The sequence below is a fragment of the Ambystoma mexicanum genome, chromosome 6q (genome assembly GCF_040938575.1).
Source record: "Ambystoma mexicanum isolate Mex_15411 chromosome 6q, UKY_AmexF1_1, whole genome shotgun sequence".
Taxonomy (NCBI): Eukaryota; Metazoa; Chordata; class Amphibia; order Caudata; family Ambystomatidae; genus Ambystoma; species Ambystoma mexicanum.
The window spans coordinates 1,087,992,338-1,088,012,029 of record NC_090937.1 but is presented as its reverse complement, the minus strand read 5'-3'; the positions used below and the strand labels follow the sequence as shown (position 1 = coordinate 1,088,012,029).

The following is a 19,692-nucleotide window of genomic DNA, read 5'->3' as shown; positions in this document are numbered from 1 at the left end:
AGTCATTGGCTGTGGTCAGTATGACGCAGAGACCAGTGATTGGTTATTACTACGAAAGACAGATCAGAAACGAAACTGATACTGGTTTTTTCTTTACCGAGGATTCCCAGCCTGACGACGGGGAATATTCATGAGCATGTGAATCCATGCCAGACCCATGCTGGAGAACAACAGTTACAGGTAAGTAACTTGTTCCATATTGTGCCTTAATGTCATTTCTAGGGCGTAAATCCTGTATAAAATCCACACCCCTCCCTTTTTAATCTGATAGATAACCCTGTTGCAAGGTGATGAGCTTACCTGTATTATGCCTTGCTGCCATAGGGCATGTAGTGTCTCATATATGCCCTCATCTGCTTCTCGTGACAGGGGATACTGGTTTATCGTGGCAACTGTGCTCCCTCTTGTAACTTGCGTACTGCCCCTGCCCTATTCCTACATCATGGGGGTCCCATTGTTCAGATTCTTGGGCACTTTTTCCAAATCTTCCTGCAAATATTTTGCTTTTTGTTTCATTATCTGGGTCATCTGGGGCACTGCCCTTTCTGTTAAGTGTACTGGATAAGGTAGGATGAGTTCGAACACTACATCTCCTTCATTCTTTTGTTGCAAACAGTGTGGGGTCAATACATAATATTGCCATTCCAGGTTGTTCTCATCAGTGGCAACTAGTATAATCTTGTCTAAGTACAGTAGCGTGTGTGTGTGTGCCTGGACTAAGTGAGGAGGGACAATGAGGTCTGAACAAAACTTTGTGGACAGTCTGAACACCTTCCTTTCAAACTCTGGCACCCATCAAAACAAAACATGTACCCCGTACACAAATACGTGTGTGTGTGTGTGTGTGTGTGTGTGTGTGTGTGTGTGTGTGTACCCCTCTCATTGTGCTTTGTGTACAGTATGGCTGAATCCGTACTGCCACTCAAGCTGGATACAGTCCGGGTGTGGTGCACACCATCCCCCTTCTCCGAGAATGAAATTGTGGCACTCAATTTGCTGAGGTGGTCCCTCCCCAGAATATTGATGGAGTGTCTTTTGATTATAGCAAAGGTGTTACAATATGCAAAACAAAGGGGGGGGGGTCTGGGAGTCTCTATACCAGCATGAACACAGCCCATTGACATGTTTTTGGGTGGATGGCCCCTGGGAGAGTGTCAACAAAGTCTTAAGCTCACTGCCATAAAGACTAGCAAAGTGATGGCATACTTCAGGCTACACAATGTTTGTAGACTGCATTTTGGCCTTTAACACCATACTTGATAATGCACACTTCCTTGACGAGATACCTATCTGAGTCCACTCATGTATTCCCAAACGAATACCTATTATGCTTTATCAGGTGGGTGTCATAAATGACCCAATGAGACGATTCACATATTTTATTGGCCACCACGTCACTCTTACCGGCTGCATCTGGTATTAGACCTCTAAACCCATACACTTATCAGATCATTTTCCTGTCGTCCTGACTGTACAGCTAGCAATCGATGGTCCGCGAAGACCTACACATAGACTGAAATCCTGTGCTCTTCAAGATGTATCATTCACTACCACACTCCATGAGCCCTTTTTTAAAACGTATGATGAAACAGTTCAACTTTAATACACTTCAGGAGATGTTTAAAGTGTATACAAAATGGATATCCACGCAAGGCAAAAACACTAGTTCTACGCTGTCATTTTCCTGAATGACCTGTGGCTCTTGGGGTCTCAGAGCTGGTCTAATTGAGTATTTGCTTCAGAGTTATTCGATTAGAACTGGGCAAAAGTCAGTAAACCAGTCTCTGGATGTATTGGGGGTGGTGTGGGGGTGGTGTGATAGTCATGGTTGAAATACTGGTCTAACCCCAGCTTTCCACTAAAGCAACTCTACTACTAAGTAGGGGCTTTTTGCTTTTAGTGTGAATGTGAGATTTCACAACCGGCCAATAACTGACTGCTAGGACTGGCACGGAAGCATTCATATGGCACGTGCCTGGATTTTCACTAGTCCTACCCGCTTTTCATATGATCTATGTAACCTTTGCATTAAAAGATGAAAGGCGGGGAACTGAGCACCTGTTGAGCTTTTATAGTTCTGGCATGTGGTACTAAGTGGTTAAATAGGAATTGTGAGAAACCAAAGGGTGTCTCACTTTCTAGTCCCCAGGCATCACTCTCTCCGGTGGCCAGGGCAGGGCCATCGCCTTTGGATCCAGACCCTGGGGGTGGAGCAGTGTAGGAGGTTCACCTGGGTGGGGGATCTTAGGGGAGTGGGGGTGAGGCAACTGATGGTGAGACGCGGTATTCCCCCTCCCCTCTACCGTACCCATACTGCATCCTATTTTAGAGGATCTGCCAGCCCCCTCCCCACCGCCCCCATTCTGCACGAACACTGGGCTGAGGAAGAGGGCGACTGAGGGTAGAAAAGCTAACGCACATCTCATTGACCATGTCCCGCTAATCGGGTCACGCACTAGACATTAATCACTTACTTCTGATACCCATCAGCTCTCCCCCACACGGATAAAAGGCTTAACATAGAGACACACTCTGAGCAAGGTGGAACATGAGAAGGAGCAGATCTTCCGGGGGTCGGAGGTGAACCCACTGGAGCAGGACGACCGATCGAGGGACTAGTGCAAAGGGTAGATAAACCACGAGGAGGCCATTGCCTCTGGGAAACTGTGAAGGAGACGTGAAGAAAGTCAAATCACAGACAAGAAGAAACCTGCATTGTGTTTAAGGACGCCAGTGACCCTCCAGGGTGAAAGGCAGTGTTGGGGAGGCGAGGCCAAGCCTGTGGTATCAACATTGACTTGTGAATCAAAGTCACAGAGACAAGAAAGGGACGCACACAACCAGTGAGTTAGTGAAAGACATGAAAGGCCTGTTTGTGTCAAAGAAAGATTGAAGCCGCACTAGTGTTTCTCACAATTGAAGGTTGCGCACATGCTGATAAGATGTGAAGGAAAGCGAGCCAGTGATTAACTTTTAAGTTGCTGATAACTGAAGCCATTAATAGAGTAGCAGAGTGGTCAGGTAGAAAAAGAAAAGTTTCCCACTCGAAAGTCTCTGCGAAATGTTTGATGTCTTGTTATAAAGCGGTGAACAAAAGGGCTCCTGGCTAAGCCCTTATCTTTCCAGGTGGGTTGATCATGCAAAATTCAAGAAATTATCAGGGTGACTGAACTAATGTACACACACAATTTTAACTTCCAAAGTCAATGACATTATTAAACTAGAATGTGAGAAACAGGACCGCTCCATTTCAACTTTCTTCCAGTCCTGATGAAGGCCAAACAATTCTCAGCTATACAGATCAGCTAATGAATGGCCAAAACACTGTTGTCTACTACCCCCCCCCCCCCACACACCCTCCAGTGTCAACACTGTAAATATTATATTATTATGCACTTTGTCTACATGTAATCTGTCCACCATGATCCATAGATGCTGTAAGGGATTATACATGTCACCCTGTAATTGGGTCCAGCCAATTTGGCTGGAGAAACGTCCATGTTTAATTTCACAGATATTGTTGTGTCATCAATCTGTGTCCTGTTGAAAACAACTTTTAAAGCAATTTGTATGCATTCAAATATTTTGGGAAAAAAAATAAATATTGTGAGAATACAGTAATCTGTAGTAATGTCGTTTACTTTGTGAGTTAGAATTGTGTGTACATGAGTTCAGTCACCCTGATGATTTCTTTAATTTTGCATTGTTATAAAGCGGCAAAGTGAACAAACTCTGCAATGCGCAATGGTCAAGATTAACCCCGGCGAAAGGGGAAGTAAAAGGTGAATGTTTTAAGAGAAAGATTTCTTTGAACTTTTCTTCTTGTGGTATGGAACTACCAAGACCAAGAGACACTGGGGCAAATAACAGAGTGAAAGTCGAATTGGTCCTGCAGAGGTCTATAGTAAAAGCCTTGCACCGTTAAAAGTCTTTGTCACTGAAAGGTCTGAGCCTGACTGAGGGAGACCTGGAATATGAAATAAGTTGGGGGAAGGGAACCCCCAACGAATGTGAATAAAGCTTTCGGGAAGGGAACCCAAGTGCTGTGATGGCGAGGTCCGAGCCCGGCTGAGGGAGATCTATGTGAACTTTTGTTGAACTGTGAACTTTTGAAAACCTGGAATAAGTGATTGTAACGTGGAAGGCCGAGCGGCCCTCAACCCACGTTTTGAACTGCCTTTTTTTGATAACCTGAGCCAGTGTGTCATCTTGTCTACAGGGACCGCCTTACTCCGAGATGTCCAACTTGTGCAGGAGAGCTGACTCAGCCATCCCTTTATGTTGTAACCCTGACTTTCCTTGCCATACACATTCCCCTTTACACACTTTTTGTATAAGATAGGGCAGCCATTGGGTTTTGTTAGCAAAGGCAATTTTGATTTGACAAAGACTAATTAGGACTGCATTTTCTTTATTATTTGATGGTAAATACTACTCCCATCAAAGATATAGGGCAAAGTAAGAGTTTTTCCAAACCCCAAGAATTAAATAAACGTTTTGAAATGTGTACCTCTTGTGTCATACTTGTGATACCATGCCTCCCTTACATAATACAATATAAAGAACGTGGAATAAACAGACTAAATTCATGCCTCTATTGACCACTCAAAGCAGATCTGCTTAAATTGTGAAGTACTGCTACGCCTGTTCATTGCTTTTTCTTTTTCTTTCATACTAAATGTTTTTATTTTGTCAATGGGGACTAAACATTAACACGTTTTAGTCCCAATGTCTTAAATCATCCAAACCCTTCTGGGAATGCAGAACCTTATCTTCACGCTCCCCCGCCCCCTTTCTTCACTTGACCATCTCTGTATCATGTGGAGCAAATCACTGCATACCGAAATCTACAATGTTTTGCTATCTTTTTGAAATCTGCAGTTGCCATAACATTGCTTAAAACATTCATAGTGAATCCCACCGTTCTTGCAACTGGTCTGTTTACAATCTGTTTCATCAAAATCATGCTGTAAACATTATTTTACAGATTCACCCGCTTCCTCAGCACAAATAACCCCACGTCTTCAGGATGCCACCACCATTGGATCTCCCCTGCTCCCTTCCACACTCTCTCCACCCCATTCCCTTTCTCTCTCTCCGCTTCTGTCTCCCTCCTCAATTGTTCTGTCCCTCCCTGCTGCCTCTAACATTTTGACACACTCCACTAATGTCAAACCTATCTTTCCTGAGCATCTCTAGCACAGCATTTTCTGGCTCAGCACCTATCTTTCTGTACCTATTCAACATCTGTTTTCCCCTCATCACCCCCTTCCAACTTCCAGTGGAGTCTCTTAGGGCTTGGTAGTGGGTCCTCTTCTCTGTCCATCTATACAACCTGTCTTGGGAACGTTAACTATTTTCGCCTGACCCGCCAACCTTTCGCTTTCTTTTACTTCTGGCTCACCATGAAGATACACGTCTATCTTCCTGTAGTTGAACTCCAGATGACGCTATGCTGCTTTTTGTTTTTCAGCTCCTTCACCTCACAGGGCCCATTTTTAATCCTTCCTTTCATGCAGCCCCTTGCAACAGCATTGCCCCCTTGTCCTTCTTACTTAGAAATTAGGGAGTACACTTCCAACACAGATTGGTCTTCAATATTACTGAAACCTTGTTCATTGCCCTCTTTCGCTTCCTCAAACATCAACGGTGTCAATCACCTTTCACTGGACCAAGTCGTCGAACTCTGCAGTACACCCGAGTAAGATTTTTCCAACGGACGCTTTGAAGTTCGTCCCTACTACTCCTGTACTTTTGAAGATGCCAAATGTTGCTTCCTACCACCATCTATTTCTGATGCAAGGTTGGCTAGTTCTGTCCCACACGGCCCGTGCTGCTAATTTCTAATTCTGGTCTAAAAAAAACATTAATTGGTTACTTGTCTGTCTCCTAATGTCTCCCACTCTACACCACATAACCGCTTCCTTTTTCGAGGACTCACTTCAACCATGTTCCTTCTACCTAACTCATAATGCCTCCCTCTCCAACCCCTGCACCATTGATTAAGCTCCAATGATCACTATGGCCTTTATTCACGGAGCATTTCCCAATTGGGTTTTGCCGTTATAAAACGCTTCTGTGAATTAGGCCCTTAGTGTCCCTACATTTAAACATCCGCACAGACTGAGCTCCCTTCTAGGGTTTATAGTGATATAATCGAAAAGAAAAAGGTCGAAAGTCAAAATGGCGAGGGGGAAAAAAAAAAGGTTAAAAAAAAAAAAGTTGCTTTCTCCAGCATGGGGTCTGGCATGGATTCACATGCTCATGAAAATTCCCCGTCGTCAGGCCGGGAATCCTCGGTATAGAAAAAATCAGTATCAGTTTCGTTTCTGATCTGTCTTTCTCAGTAGTAACCAATCACTGGTCTCTGGGTCATACTGCCTCCAGCCAATGACTGCCCTCTCCCTAAGCCCCACCCCTGGCAGCCATCCTCAGATTTTTACCGCACGTTCAAGTGTTGGGAGTCCTCGTGCTTAGCTCTCGAGCTTTTGCTGCATTTTCGCGCTTTTTTCAGGAGATTTTTTCGGTTAAAAGAGCCTCAAGCTCCACTGTTTCTACTTCCGATCAACGGGGATCCGTTTAGAAGTTTTCTAAGCCCCTCAAGGGTGAAGATTTCGTCGAGTTACGCTTTTGGAGGATTCCAGAAGTTCCGAGGCCTACCCCGGACATGGCCCAGGAGAAAGGGAGCTTGACGCCCGGGAAGCTATTCAGGACCTGCCCTGGATGCCAGCTTCAGAATGTTTTCAAGGAGGACGAGCATTCGTTATGCCGCTACTGTCTCCATGAGGACAAGACGCACAAGGAAAAGGACTGCGCGTTTTGTGGAAACATGTCGGAGCGGACCATGAAGGATCGCCACCTCCGTCTCGCCAACTGGCTGGAAGGTAAGAGCCCACCAGGCGAGAAGAAGTAGTCCGAGCGGTCTTCTAAGTCCTGTGAGGGTGTTCTGGCGACGGGGGCCCAACAAAAGGCTAAGCACCGCGAGTGCCGAACGGTCGGGCTCCTTGGCTGCCAGGCAGGGCGCACCCTCCCCGGCGCCATCGACCACCAGCCAACGCTCTGGCTCGGGTAAGAGGAAGTCCGAGAACCCGGCGAAGCTTCTGGAGAGGCCCCGGTCGATCTCGAAGACTCCGGCAGAGGGGGAGCGAGGCTCGGACCCTCCCCCGAAGGTGAAGGCCCCAGGCGTACAGAAGGTGACATTGGCCGTGATTCACCCTGCTAGGACCTCGATCAAGGATGTCGCCGCGTCCCTGGCTCAGCCTGTGGAGGCTTAACCAGTGGAGGCGCCCTCAGGTACCAGAGTCTCCCTGCCACCGCAGAGGGAGTCGTCTTTCAGGCCCATCGAGAAGACCCCCACGAAGTCCTCATTGGAAAGGGGCGGAGGGGGTAGTGGCCGTCGTGGGTACGGACACGACGTCTGAAGAGGAGCTCATCCAAGTCGTGGAGGAGACCCAGCCCATCGGGAGGGATCCCGACGAGGGCGACGGTGACGCAGACGAGGCTCCTCAAGAGCCCTTACTCCCGTCGTTTCCGGCGCCGCAGGACACCTTGGTGGCCATTTTGTCAGCCATCCAGTCCTTCTGCTCGGAGATGAGGACTAGGTTGCCCCTTCCCCCGTCGGAGGAGCATGAGCCAGACCCGACGGAGGATCCGGAGCCAGGACCTTCGGGGAGCCCACCGCTTAAGAGGACGACGCATCCTAGGCCTCCTCTCCCGCCTCTGTGGCCTTCTCTGTCTTCCCCCCCAGTCCACTACCCACGGGGATGATACAGGCATGGACACGACTACGACGGGTACAGATGACGGAGGCGACGACGGGACGTGTCCCCCGTCGTCCCCTGCCCGGGCGTCCCCGCCAGACGAGATTGGATCCTTCCATGCGATGTTCTCCAGGGCATCCAAGCTCTTCCAGCTCTGCCCCGAGGAAAAGGAGGGGTTCCTTTACCAGCGGCGCGAGGCTAAAAGGTAGGCGATCCTCGCCATACCGCTTCTTGATGACATCTGGGGTGAGGGGCTCGCCCTCCTCAAGAACCCTGCCACAGCTCCTGCAAAGAGGGACCGGTACGAGAAGAAGTACCGGGTCCCCGACGCTGCCCCCTTGTGCCTTAGGGCGCAACCTACCCCGGACACAGTCGTTTTGACGGCAGCCAAGAAGAAAGCGGGGGGGGCGGCATAGGCCTCGACTTCAACCTCCCCTCCGGACGGCGAGGGTAGGAAACTGGATGCGATGGGACGACGGGTCATCTCATCTGCAGCAACGACCATCAAGGCGGCCAATGCCCTGGCCATCGTAGCCCGCTACGACAGGGAGTTGTGGTTCAAGATCGCCCCTCTGTTGGACTTCCTTCCGGATGCCAAGAGGGCTGAGGCCTTGGAAATCTTGCAGGAAGGTGAGATTGCCTCGGACCACGCCATTACGGTGGCTATGGACATCGCCGACATCGGTTTCCGTCAGTTGGGCAACGGCGTTTGCCTGAGACGATGAGGATGGCTCAGGGCGACGAATTTCCGCCAGGACGTTCAGGTTCATCAAAGGTTTTGGAGATGCCCTTCGATGGGAACAACCTTTTTGGCAAGGCGGTTGATGAATCCCTTCAGGCGATCAAGACGGAGACGGCCCGTGCACTGGGTGTGCTCCAACAGCGACGGGCGTCCTTTCGGAGCTCCGGAGGCAGACAGGGTGCCTCCAATGGAGCCGGCAGCAGCTCCTCTACTTACCTTCAAGCGGCAAGGTCTTCGCAGGAGGCCTGCAGGGGACGCGGCAAGTCGGGTGGATCCCGCCGTCGTCGCCAAGGTGGTCAAGGAGGCAAAACGGCCTCCAAGCAAGATTGAACCGTCCGTCGGGTCGGGCCCCCGCCGAAGCACCCCGGTGGGAGGCCAGCTGACGAAGTTCGTCGGCGTGTGGGAGTCCATCTCCACCGACCGTTGGGTGCTGGACGCCATGGCCCTGGGGCACGCCCTCGAGTTCCAGAAGAGGTGCCCCCGCATTCCTTCCGTAGGAAGGAAAATCACGTTCCAACTGCTGTTGGAAGTACGGGCGATGCTCAGGAAAGGTGCCATCGAGCGCGTCCCGAAGAGGCTTCGGGGCTCCGGAGTTTACTCAAGATACTTCCTCGTGAGGAAGAAGACAGGAGGATGGCGTCCCATCCTGGACCTGCGACGACTAAACAAATACATCAAGGCACAGAAGTTCCGGATGGTCACCCTCCAGCACGTGCTGGGACAGCTGGAGGTGGGCGATTTCCTGTCGTCGTTGGACTTGGAGGATGCTTACTTCCACATCCCTATTCTAAAGAGGCACCGAAAGTTTCTCAGGTTCGTGGTCAAAGGGCAGCACTACCAGTTCAAGGCCCTCCCGTTCGGATTAAAATCTGCGCTCGGGGGGTTCACCGAGTGCCTAGCACCGGTGGCAGTGCGGCTGCGCCTGCAGGGGATCCACGTCTACCCCTACCTGGACGACTGGCTCATACGGGCAAGAACAAGGGAGCTTGCCGTGGAACACACTGCGAACTCCGTCCAGCTGCTCACGGACCTGGGGTTCTCCATCAACTTTCCAAAATCCCACCTGGTCCCGTCACAAGTCGCCCTGTTTCTGGGAGCACAGCTCGACACAGTGGCGCGGCGGGCCTCACCGTCGGAGGAAAGGATAAGGACCATCCTAGGAAAGGTGCAACGCCTACTGGCCACGGACGTGGCCAGAGTGAGGTCTATCAAGTCCCTTCTCGGAATGATGTCCTCCTGCATTTATCTGGTGCACCATTGCAGACTTCGGATGCGGCCCTTGCAAGAATTCCTCGACGCCCACTGGATCCAGACTGGCAGCTTCGAGGACAGGATCTCGCTCGACGAAACGTTCCGTCAGGCAATACGATGGTGGGGTGTCCGCGCTCATCTGACAGCGGGAACAGGCTTCCTAGCCCCAGCCCACCAGGTGACGGTGACGACGGATGCCTCCCTGTAAGGTTGGGGAGCGCACACCGGGGGTCTCCACGCGATAGGCCTTCGGTGCTCGGAGGAGAAGACTCTCCACATCAACATCTTGGAGCTCTGTGCAGTGTTCTGGGCCCTCGGGTCCGTCCTTCCGTCCCTCAAGGGCAAGGTGGTGAGGATCTTCACCGACAACACCACCACAATGTTTTACATTCGGAAGAAGGGCGGAACCGGATCCCCTGCCCTGTCCAAGGAAGCCCAGGATCTGTGGCATTGGGCCATCGCCCAAGGGATGTTTCTGGTACCCTTTCATCTGGCAGGGATAAAAAACACCATCGCCGACTTACTCAGCAGGGAGCTGCGCTCGTGCCACGATTGGGAACTGCGCCAGGATCAAGTGGACCGACTCTTCCGACGATGGGGCGAACCCCAGATCGATCTCGTCGCGACGGTGGCGAACTCCAAGTGCCAGAGGTTCGCCAGCAGGTTTCCCCAACAGAGGAGCATGGGCGATACTTTCTCGTTCCCCTGGGACGGCCTGTTCCTTTATGCATTCCCGCCGTTGCCGTTTCTACTCCGGCTCGTCAACCAGCTCAAGAGGTCCCGGTGCAGGATGATCCTCGTTGCGCCGGCGTGGCCGAGGCAGATCTCGTTCCCGGTCCTTCTGGACTTGTCAGCGTCCACACCAGTCAAGCTGCCGACGGACGCGGATCTTCTCTCCAGAGAAGGAGGCGCAATTCTTCATCACGAACCAGAGTCGCTGAATTTGCAGGCCTGGCTCCTGCAGCACTAGAGTTTGGAGGATACGACATCCCGGCCGACTGCAGAGAGGTTCTTGCAAGGGCCAGGGCATCCTCAACTCTCAAGTGCTACGGACACAAATGGAAGAGGTTCTCTTTCTGGTGCCGAGCACAGAAGATTAACCCCCTGTGGATTACGGCCCCTCAAGTATTGCCGTACCTACTGTCTTTGGCCAAGACTGGCCTATCGCACGCTGCCGTCTCACGTTACACCAGAACTACAGGACGGGCATCCTTGTGGTCTCATCGTTTGGTGAAGGAATTTATGAAAGGACTGTTCCGATCATTCCCGCTGGTGAAGGCCCCTGCCCCGGCGTGGGAGCTCAACGTGGTACTAACTAGGCTCATGGGGGGCCCCATTCGAGCCTATGCATTCAGTGCCGTTGAAGTTTCTGTCGTGGAAGACAGCATTCCTCATGGCCATCACCTCTGCATGACGAGTGGGAGAGATCCAGGCCCTGTCTTGCAAGCATCCATACTTGACTTGTCACGACACAAGGGTGGTGCTGAGGACGCACCCCTCCTTCATGCCCAAGGTGCCGTCTGACTTCCACCTCAACGAGCCCTTGGTGTTGCCAGTTTTCTTCCCGTCGCCTTCGTCGCCGGCTGAGAGGACTCTGCACTCGCTAGATGTAGCTAGAGCGCTGAAGTTCTACGTGGACCGCACGAAGAGTTTCCGGAAGACATCACAGCTGTTTGTGAACTTTGGACCTGTGAATCAAGGGAAGGCTGTCTCGAAGACTTCCATTTCCAGATGGCTCTCCGGCTGCATCATGCACTGTCGCCGGTTGGCAAACCGACTGCTGCCCGGCCGTCCGAGAGCCCATTCGACCAGAGCGATCGCTGCTACTACGGCGTTCCTGTCTGGTGTGCCCCTGCTCGACATCTGCAGGGCTGATACGTGGAGGTCGACGCACACCTTCACGAGATTTTACTGCGTCGACCGGGATTCCAGGGAGGAGTCCAGAGTCGGCCAGGCAGTGCTGCGCAACCTGTTCGCCTAAGGTGAGCCTGGTGAGGAGGTAAGAGTTGCTTAATGTTGAGTTGTTGTATTGCTTGATATTGAGCCTTTTGCCACCTCCCGTGGTTGTGCATGTGTATACTGCTATGTATTCTTATATTCATGAGCATGTGAATCCATGCCAGACCCCATGCTTGAGAAGGAACAAGTTACTTACCTGTAACTGTTGTTCTCCAGCATGGGTCTGGCATGGATTCACATGCGTACCCTCCCGCCTACCCCTCTGCGGCTCTTCACTTGGTCATACTTGGTCATACTGCCACTTCACGTGCTGCCAAATCTGAGGATGGCTGCCAGGGGTGGTACTTAGGGAGAGGGCAGTCATTGGCTGGGGGCAGTATGACCCAGAGACCAGTGATTGGTTACTACTGAGAAAGACGGATCAGAAACGAAACTGATACTGATTTTTTTTCTATACCGAGGATTCCCGGCCTGACGACGGGGAATATTCATGAGCATGTGAATCCATGCCAGACCCATGCTGGAGAACAGTTACTTACCTGTAACTTGTTCCTTTTTTGACGTTTATTTTCGAAATGGGGGGGGGGTACCCCCAACCCCCCCTTTTTAAAAAAAATGTTTTGTTTGTTTTACCCATTTTGTTTTATTCCCGGACCCCAAAATAAATATATAATTTAAAAGAGGAATTCGACTTTTTTTCCGACATTTATTTTTCGACATTTTTGTCTTTCGACCTTTTTTTTTCGATATTTTGACTGCACACCCCCTTCTAGCATTGAAGGGACTGTCGCATGATATACAAGATAATTTCCACAAGTATTTGTGACCGATGTTTTGCACTTCAGCACCAGCGTGTTTGTTTAACGAGGAACGTTGTTGATGAAGAAACATCCCGTTTTAAGGTAGAGTTTTTCAAATGTAGCATTCTTTTATTATTTCGGAATTACTAAATACCATCCTAATGCCTATGCCAGCTCCACCCACCTAGGCCAATACAGTGGCATGTTTAACTACTCAAGCTTTGTACATGTTCAACCGATGCTAATTGTGTGCGTAGCAACTGTAAGTTGTACTGGCTTGGTTTCCTGTTTTTTTTATTTTGATCAAGCACTGCACATTGACCTTGTGCACATTGTTTCCTGTATAGATGATTGAGGAATAAATACATTAATGTAGTGATTATCATACGTTGGCGCTGTGTTCATTGTGGAAGGTTTATCATTTGCCCATTGCCTAAAATATTTCAAACATTTTTTTTTTTTTGTTGCCACAGAAAGCACTCACCCCAGTTCCCGCAGTGCATCATGAAATCGAGGATGCTTCAAACGCAGATAATTTGGGATTCATTCATGCATTTGTGGCTGCGATATCTGTCATCATTGTGTCCGAGCTTGGGGATAAGACCTTCTTTATTGCAGCTATCATGGCAATGCGTTATAACCGTTTGACAGTTTTGGCTGGTGCTATGCTTGCATTAGGCCTGATGACCTGTTTATCCGGTAAGAACCTTTTTGTATTCTTTTTTTCAATCAAATTTAGTATAGCAACCAGCTCCGTTTGTGTTTAATGAGTACAAGATATTACTTGCATCAACGTTCATAGTACGATCAATTAGCTAGGGAAAGCATAAATTATGAACTTGCAAAATATTGTTAGAAAAACTGTTTAATGCAATGGCATTTAGGCGACAGTTCATTGTGAATCTCAAATGTGCAAGTGAAACACCTGCCCTCGGGGACTTCTTACTCGCGGCTAGGCACACTAAACATGGGCCTATCATGGTTTAAAGTCTCTTGGGCAGTAACATTTCATAGAACACCTTCGTTTTAAAGAGCTTGTTTGCAATGGGGGGAAGGAGCTCAGGTGGCTGCCAAATGACAGGGATTGAATCTGGCTCTACCACACACCGCCGATAATTCACCTACTTCTACCTCTGTGCGCCTCTCACACTTCTCCTTTGGTGTCCGGTTGAGTCGGGAGGCAGGGTGGGGAGTTGCCAGTGGGTGAAGGAATCGACTGAAGTGCAGTGACTGTTTTACTTTGTTGCAATGTAGCACTCAAAGTGTCTTTCTGACCCCAACCTAAGCTCACGTCTACTTGGTTTTGTAGGGTGGAGTGGTGGACTGAGCAGTGTCCAGGGCAAGCATAGATTCCATGGGAGATCAACGGAGCGTCTGGTGTGATTGTGCTCTGTCCTCTGCAGAGCCCTGGATAAGAGACTGAACTGCGGTGCACAACAAGGGGCTGGCTCTGAGTGGGACCCCCGGCACTGCCGTGTTTCCATATTATGGGAGTGTACTTTTGCAGGACTGTTGTCTGTGTACAACAGGAGAGTGACACATCAGTAAATTGGCTAGGGAAGCAAAGCCCTAATAATAATAATAAGCACAGGTTATGTGTGCATCTCAGGCAGTGTAGTCTTCTAACCAGAACTCTATCCCTACTCCAACAATGCCAAAAGCATACTGTACACCCGTGCCCTGCTGCAACAGTAGCCTGATCTGCAGCGCCTGCTCTCTCGTGGCACAGTGCCGGTTCAGAGGTCCCAGTTGCCCTGTCTGACAGCTGCTGTGACAGCAAAGTCACTCCAGTGCAGCAGTTGTATTAGTCTTCTCTTCTGTTCCCAAACCATAGTAATTATGATTATGCCAACCCTTGTGGCAGGATAATCTGGAAATATAAGCCATACGAAGTTTCAGTATGGTGGCTGATGGTTGACATTGTTAAAGCCATATCTGGTTTGTAGCATACCAGTGTCAATCCTGTGAGCTCAGCCCAGCTACAAGAGGCAGTGTGCATTTCAGGCACCTGCTTGTCTGCATTCTAGTGAATGCAAAAAAAAGACAGGATGCCCACCTCTGACACTCGGTAACTCCTCTCAACCTGGACCAGTGACTAACAGGAGATCTCTTGCTAGCCTGGCTTAAGAGGCAATTCTAGGCCTGCCTCATAATGGGGGTTTCACACCAAAGGGCCTTTGAAGCAAAGCGCCAGAAAAGGGTGCGGGATAAGGCAGTAGTGCACAGCACAAGGGAGAAGGGATTCCTCCTTGATTTTCCGTGGGCTGCTTTTTTCCTTCCTGTGTCCTCAACTTTCTGCACAGCAGAACACTTTGGCAATGATACAAAAAGGTACAAGTGACTTGTTATCTTAACAGGGATTGGACCCCTTAAAGCGGACATCCTTTTAACCAATCCCTTGTGGTTTGTTGCCTTTAAAATGAAAGGGTCTTCTTGCTGTTTCCTTGGCTCATCCTTGGACCTCTATTGAGGGTGTCCAGTCAAAGTTTCGAATACATAGTTTCGAAATACAATACTTTCGAAAAGAAAAGGATCGAAAAAAAAAATGTTCGAATGCATTTTTTAATGTAATTTTTTGTGTGTTTTGTATAGTAAAAATTGTGGTTTTTTCCCCCAAAAACACGGGGACCCCCCCAAAAAAGTGCATTCGAATTATTTTTTCTCAATGCTTTTGAGTCGAAACTGTTGTATTTCAACACTGACTGTCGAAACTTTGACTATAAACCCTATTGAGAGCAGACCTTTCCAGAGTCCTACAATAGCATAATGAAGAACTGTATCAAGGCAGAGGCAATTCCTGCTCCCTACCATCCCCTGGGAACATTGGTGGTGAACTGGTGCTGGAGCAAGACCTGCCTCTGCGAGTTTCAATGGTAACTAGGACCTCGCTGGAGGTGAAGGATTCCTGCAGGAGCTAGCTAGCCTCCCCCTCATTGGGAGTGAAGAGAACAAGGACCAATCATTCTTGCCCCTAAGCCCTTGGAAATATGACTCCCTGCGCTAGAAGAAGCAAAGTGGCTGGTTACCTGCACTCTACCAGGTCAAACCTCTGACCCATCATCGAACGTGTTAGAATGTATTCGAACCAACAAGACCTGCAGTGCTCCCTTGCCACTACTTTGAACCACTGTTGCTGCTCCTTGTTACGAAAGATTTTCTCTTTTGCACCATTCCCACCATTTATTTCAATGAGACGCACTTCGTTTTGCTGATTTTTCTTTTTAACCTGTTCTGACTTTTGAAGGGAACTAAAGCCTTCGGCGTCCCTTCTCTTGCCATTTGCTCATTGTTATGGGGAAACCAACTAGTCCCTCAGATTCAGTACTAGGAAACTTACCTTCTCTTTGCAATGTATCCCTATAACTTTTAATCTTTTGTGTTTTTTTTGTCCCTTTTTATATGTGCCTAAAGCAATCTGGTGGCAGCAGTAACATTTTGACAGTTTTTATTTTTTTTTTGCTCCTTTGCAAGATCTCAGAAGACCCTCATCGGCACTTCAGCCCTTGGACTAGTGGGACCAACTAGCCTCAACGTCTTCTCACGGTTGCATGCCCCAACAGCCTTGGCAAGTGCCCCTGGACTGACCACTTCCCTCGTGGGCTACCTCACCAGCGACATTGCTGTTCTCTGTTCAAGCGCCAAACTTTGGTGGTCGCCCTCTTGTGCTAGAAGTCACCTTGTCCTGGAATGTCAGCTTCCTAGCATCAAGGGAACCTGTCCTTGAGCTGCTTCTGTGACTGCGACTGGAAGATCACCTATCGTCGCCAGCAAAGGGTCACCGTCGCCCGAACACTCCTTTCTCCATCCCATGTAGTGTCTGAAGGGGTCAGCATCGCAAATCTGCATTCTTCATCCGGTGTTGCATCTTGAAGTTGGTACCCCTCACCCCAACAAAGGACAGAGTATCGTGTCCCCAGCAACACCCAGACGATCCATTGCAAGACCTTGGAAAATCTGAGTTGGGGGTCGGGGGGGGGGGGGGTAAGTACACGTAACTGTTCCTGCCCACCCCCTCTCCTAGGATAGAATTGGGGGGGGGGGAGCCCTTTGTCTCCTAACTCACTCTTTACTTCCCTTTTTGTTGTGGAACCTGGGTCAAGTATCTTAGCCTTGGGACTGGAAGAGAGAGGAGAACTTGCTTGTCTTTGGACACGTACTTATTCCACTTTGAATTTTGAACCACGAGCCCATTGCAGCGTTTTAGAGAATACCTTCCCTGGAGAAACCTGATCTGGAATCTGCAACCTTTGGGCACTAGACCCATACATCTTAGGGTTGGACTTCTCAAGTGAAAGGGGCGTGTGATTGGTTCCAATCATTTTAAATGCACCTGAATACTTACCTGGTTAAATTATTGCCTGATGAATTGAAGGTGACCCTGCTAATGAATGTATAGATTTGTGATATATGGTTTTGTGTTATGTTACCTGCTAGTTTCATTTTTTAGTGTGTTCTTAAAGGCCTAATAAACAGCTGTATTTTTATGCATACTATCCAAGTTGAATTATGTTAATCTGTGTGAACTCATTTGGGTCCTAGTTCACTCTCGCGCACTCCTAAGATTGAGGTTTGACTGCTCTCCCACAATACCTTGATTGGGTTTTGGCTAAACTCGTAGAAACTCCCTGTTCACCATAAGTAGGGTGGCTCCCTAAAATAACCCCAGCCCCCTGTGTTGATTTTAGAAATCCATCTCCACACTCCTCGATCCAGTTCACAACTGCAGCACGCTAGCAGAGCATGTCGCTCCGGCCCAAGCAAGAAGCTTGCCTCTGCAGAGGTCTTCAAACCACCATGTCTCGAACCCAAAGCGTGACAGTCAAACTGACCGTGATAGCTTCGAACTACATCCTTTGAATGCTGCATCGGACCGTAGCGACCTGCATCTCCAACCCAACTCGACATGTGCTCCCCGGTGGATCGCTGTGACTCACCGCTTCCGAATCTGGTTCGACCCGCTCCTTCAACGATAAGCTTGCTTTGATGCCGTCGAAACGCTAAAACACTATTAAGATACTGTTGAAAAGGCCCCAAATCCCCCTGGTTCCTTTTTCTCTTACCTTGGAGAACTGGTTAAGCCCCTTTGTTCCCAAAAATATCCGTTAGAAAAATGTATCCAGAGTGCTTGCATCATTAGATTCTGCATTTCTGCCTTCCTTTACAGGGATTGATTGTTTAGCGTTTTCTATTAGTTTTTATTGCATATTGGTGTTTGATATAGGTATATTGATTTTCTTTTTATAGAATCTTGATTTCTACATTCATTTATTTTGAACTGTTCAATTGCTGTTTGAGTTTCTACTCTCTCAAATTCATACCCCTGTTTTGTTGCAATATAAGATAAAGACAAACCTACTATGCCTTGTGAGTATTCCGGACATGCAAGGGCAGCGAGAAGAGGGGGAAGTTGGTGTGAGGGAGTAAGTACTGGAATGTCCGTGCTCATGGGTGAGCAGCAGATGTGTGGTAAGTGCTTTGCACGCTGGAGCTGCATTGGTTAGAAAGTGCAAGCCTACAGGATGGAGGCCGGTCGGTGCCCAGGCAAGTGCTACAAGGTAGGCAGAGGCTGGTGTGAATGGGTATGTGAGGCCAGGACCCCAAAGGATACATAAGGGCCCTGGTCACAATCAAAGCGAGTGTGAGATTAGCAGAGGAGGGAAGAAGGGAAGGAAGAGGTGAAGAGGAAAGCTTGAGGAGCTTCTGTAATATGAGGAAGTCCTGCTCAAGACAGCGAGGAAGGGGAAGGCTGTCCATAAGAGGGAGCAAGCTGAAGAAATTGATCGGCCTCCGGCTCTCTGTTTAGTGAAAAGCTTTACACACAGAGTTGGAGCCAGAGGACCATAGAGGTCTAGAGGGAGAGTATTTAGTAAGAGAAAGTTGCAGATAGATTTGTCCCAGGCCCGAGGGATTTGAATTTAATCCGTACCGCAACCAGGTGCCAGTAAAGAGTTTTAGGGCAGGAGAGTTGCTGTCCCTGTGCTTAAGGACAAGTCTTGCTGCCCTATTCTGGATTAGCTGGAGGGAGCCGTAAAGTGTAGGAAGGTAGATACAGGAGAAGGCTATTGCAGTAGTCGGGCCTAGAAAGAATCGGGGCTCCGGTAACCTTGTGCTTGAGAAAAGGGAGCATTCCTTTGAGAAGGATGAGTTGAAAGTGGGACTTCTTGGCAATTTCCTGAGTGTGAGGGAGGAAGGAAGGAGAGAGAGGAGTCGAAGATGACTCCAAGGTTTACGGGTCCAGATGAAGGAGCAGGGGGAAAGCCCATAGAGGATGGCCGGAGTGAGGGGGAGGGTGGGGTGAGGGAGCAGGGGTCCCAATGGGAATGATCTCAGTCTTGCTGGCATTGAGGAAGATGTCATTGGAAGTACACCAGGACTGGATGGCAGTGTTAATAGTGTAGTCTGCCCCCTGCTCACGTTACCACAAAAGGTGAAGGAGATGTATCTTGGTGCGCGTTCATCTTTATGATTGAGATAATTGTTTTGTGGAAGTGTGAAGGCTGAGTAGGTGGTTTAGTCGATATTCATCTTTGTACTCCAACGGGGCAGTAATCATTTTGTCTGAACGATAGACTTGAGGTACTGGAAAGGTGTGTCTCGCACAGTCTTAGAGTTCAGCAGTATCCTGCCTGGGGGGCATGTTAGAGTGCCTCATGTGGTGCCAAGGAATGAGGAGTCTAACCAGGTGGATTGTACTATCGGCTATAAACCTTTATTCCAAAAGCAAGATAACCCTATCTGTCCTTAACTGTAATGGGGTTTCCCAACTAAACTAAAGAAACTCAGGTGCTCGTCGGGAATTCTGTGAAAGTCCTAATCAAAAAAGGCACCATCCCAGACAAAAAGCTCCAATGCTGTCTCTGTCACTACAATAAACAATGTTCAGTTTCAGATCTTGACCCAGGAGAATGAATCCATTCTCCTGGATGTAAAGTGTCTCAAAGACGTCGTCTTCTCAGAGTAAAAGTTCCATTAAAGTTCCAAGCTTTTCGTAACAAACAAAAACAGTCCTACAGTATTCTGGTGGGGCTAGGAGAATGACTCACTTCTCCTAGCTGGGTCCCCAATGTTCCTTAAGTTGTCAGCAAAACATGTAATTCCTTTAAGGAAGTTTCCATACATTCAGCTTCCTTTTATACTCCTTATCCTTTCTCTACTGGGATGACCAAGATGCTCCTCGAGT

The 19,692-nt window shown here is 48.8% G+C and overlaps 1 protein-coding gene across 1 annotated transcript in view; it reads left to right on the top strand.

The window, feature by feature from the left end:
• TMEM165 (transmembrane protein 165) overlaps positions 1-19,692 on the top strand; it is a 229,092-nt gene that overhangs the window by 80,098 nt on the left and 129,302 nt on the right. The window contains exon 2 of the mRNA XM_069631642.1: positions 12,986-13,211. Coding sequence (XP_069487743.1) covers positions 12,986-13,211 — 226 coding nt within the window. The remainder of the gene's footprint in view (positions 1-12,985; positions 13,212-19,692) is intronic.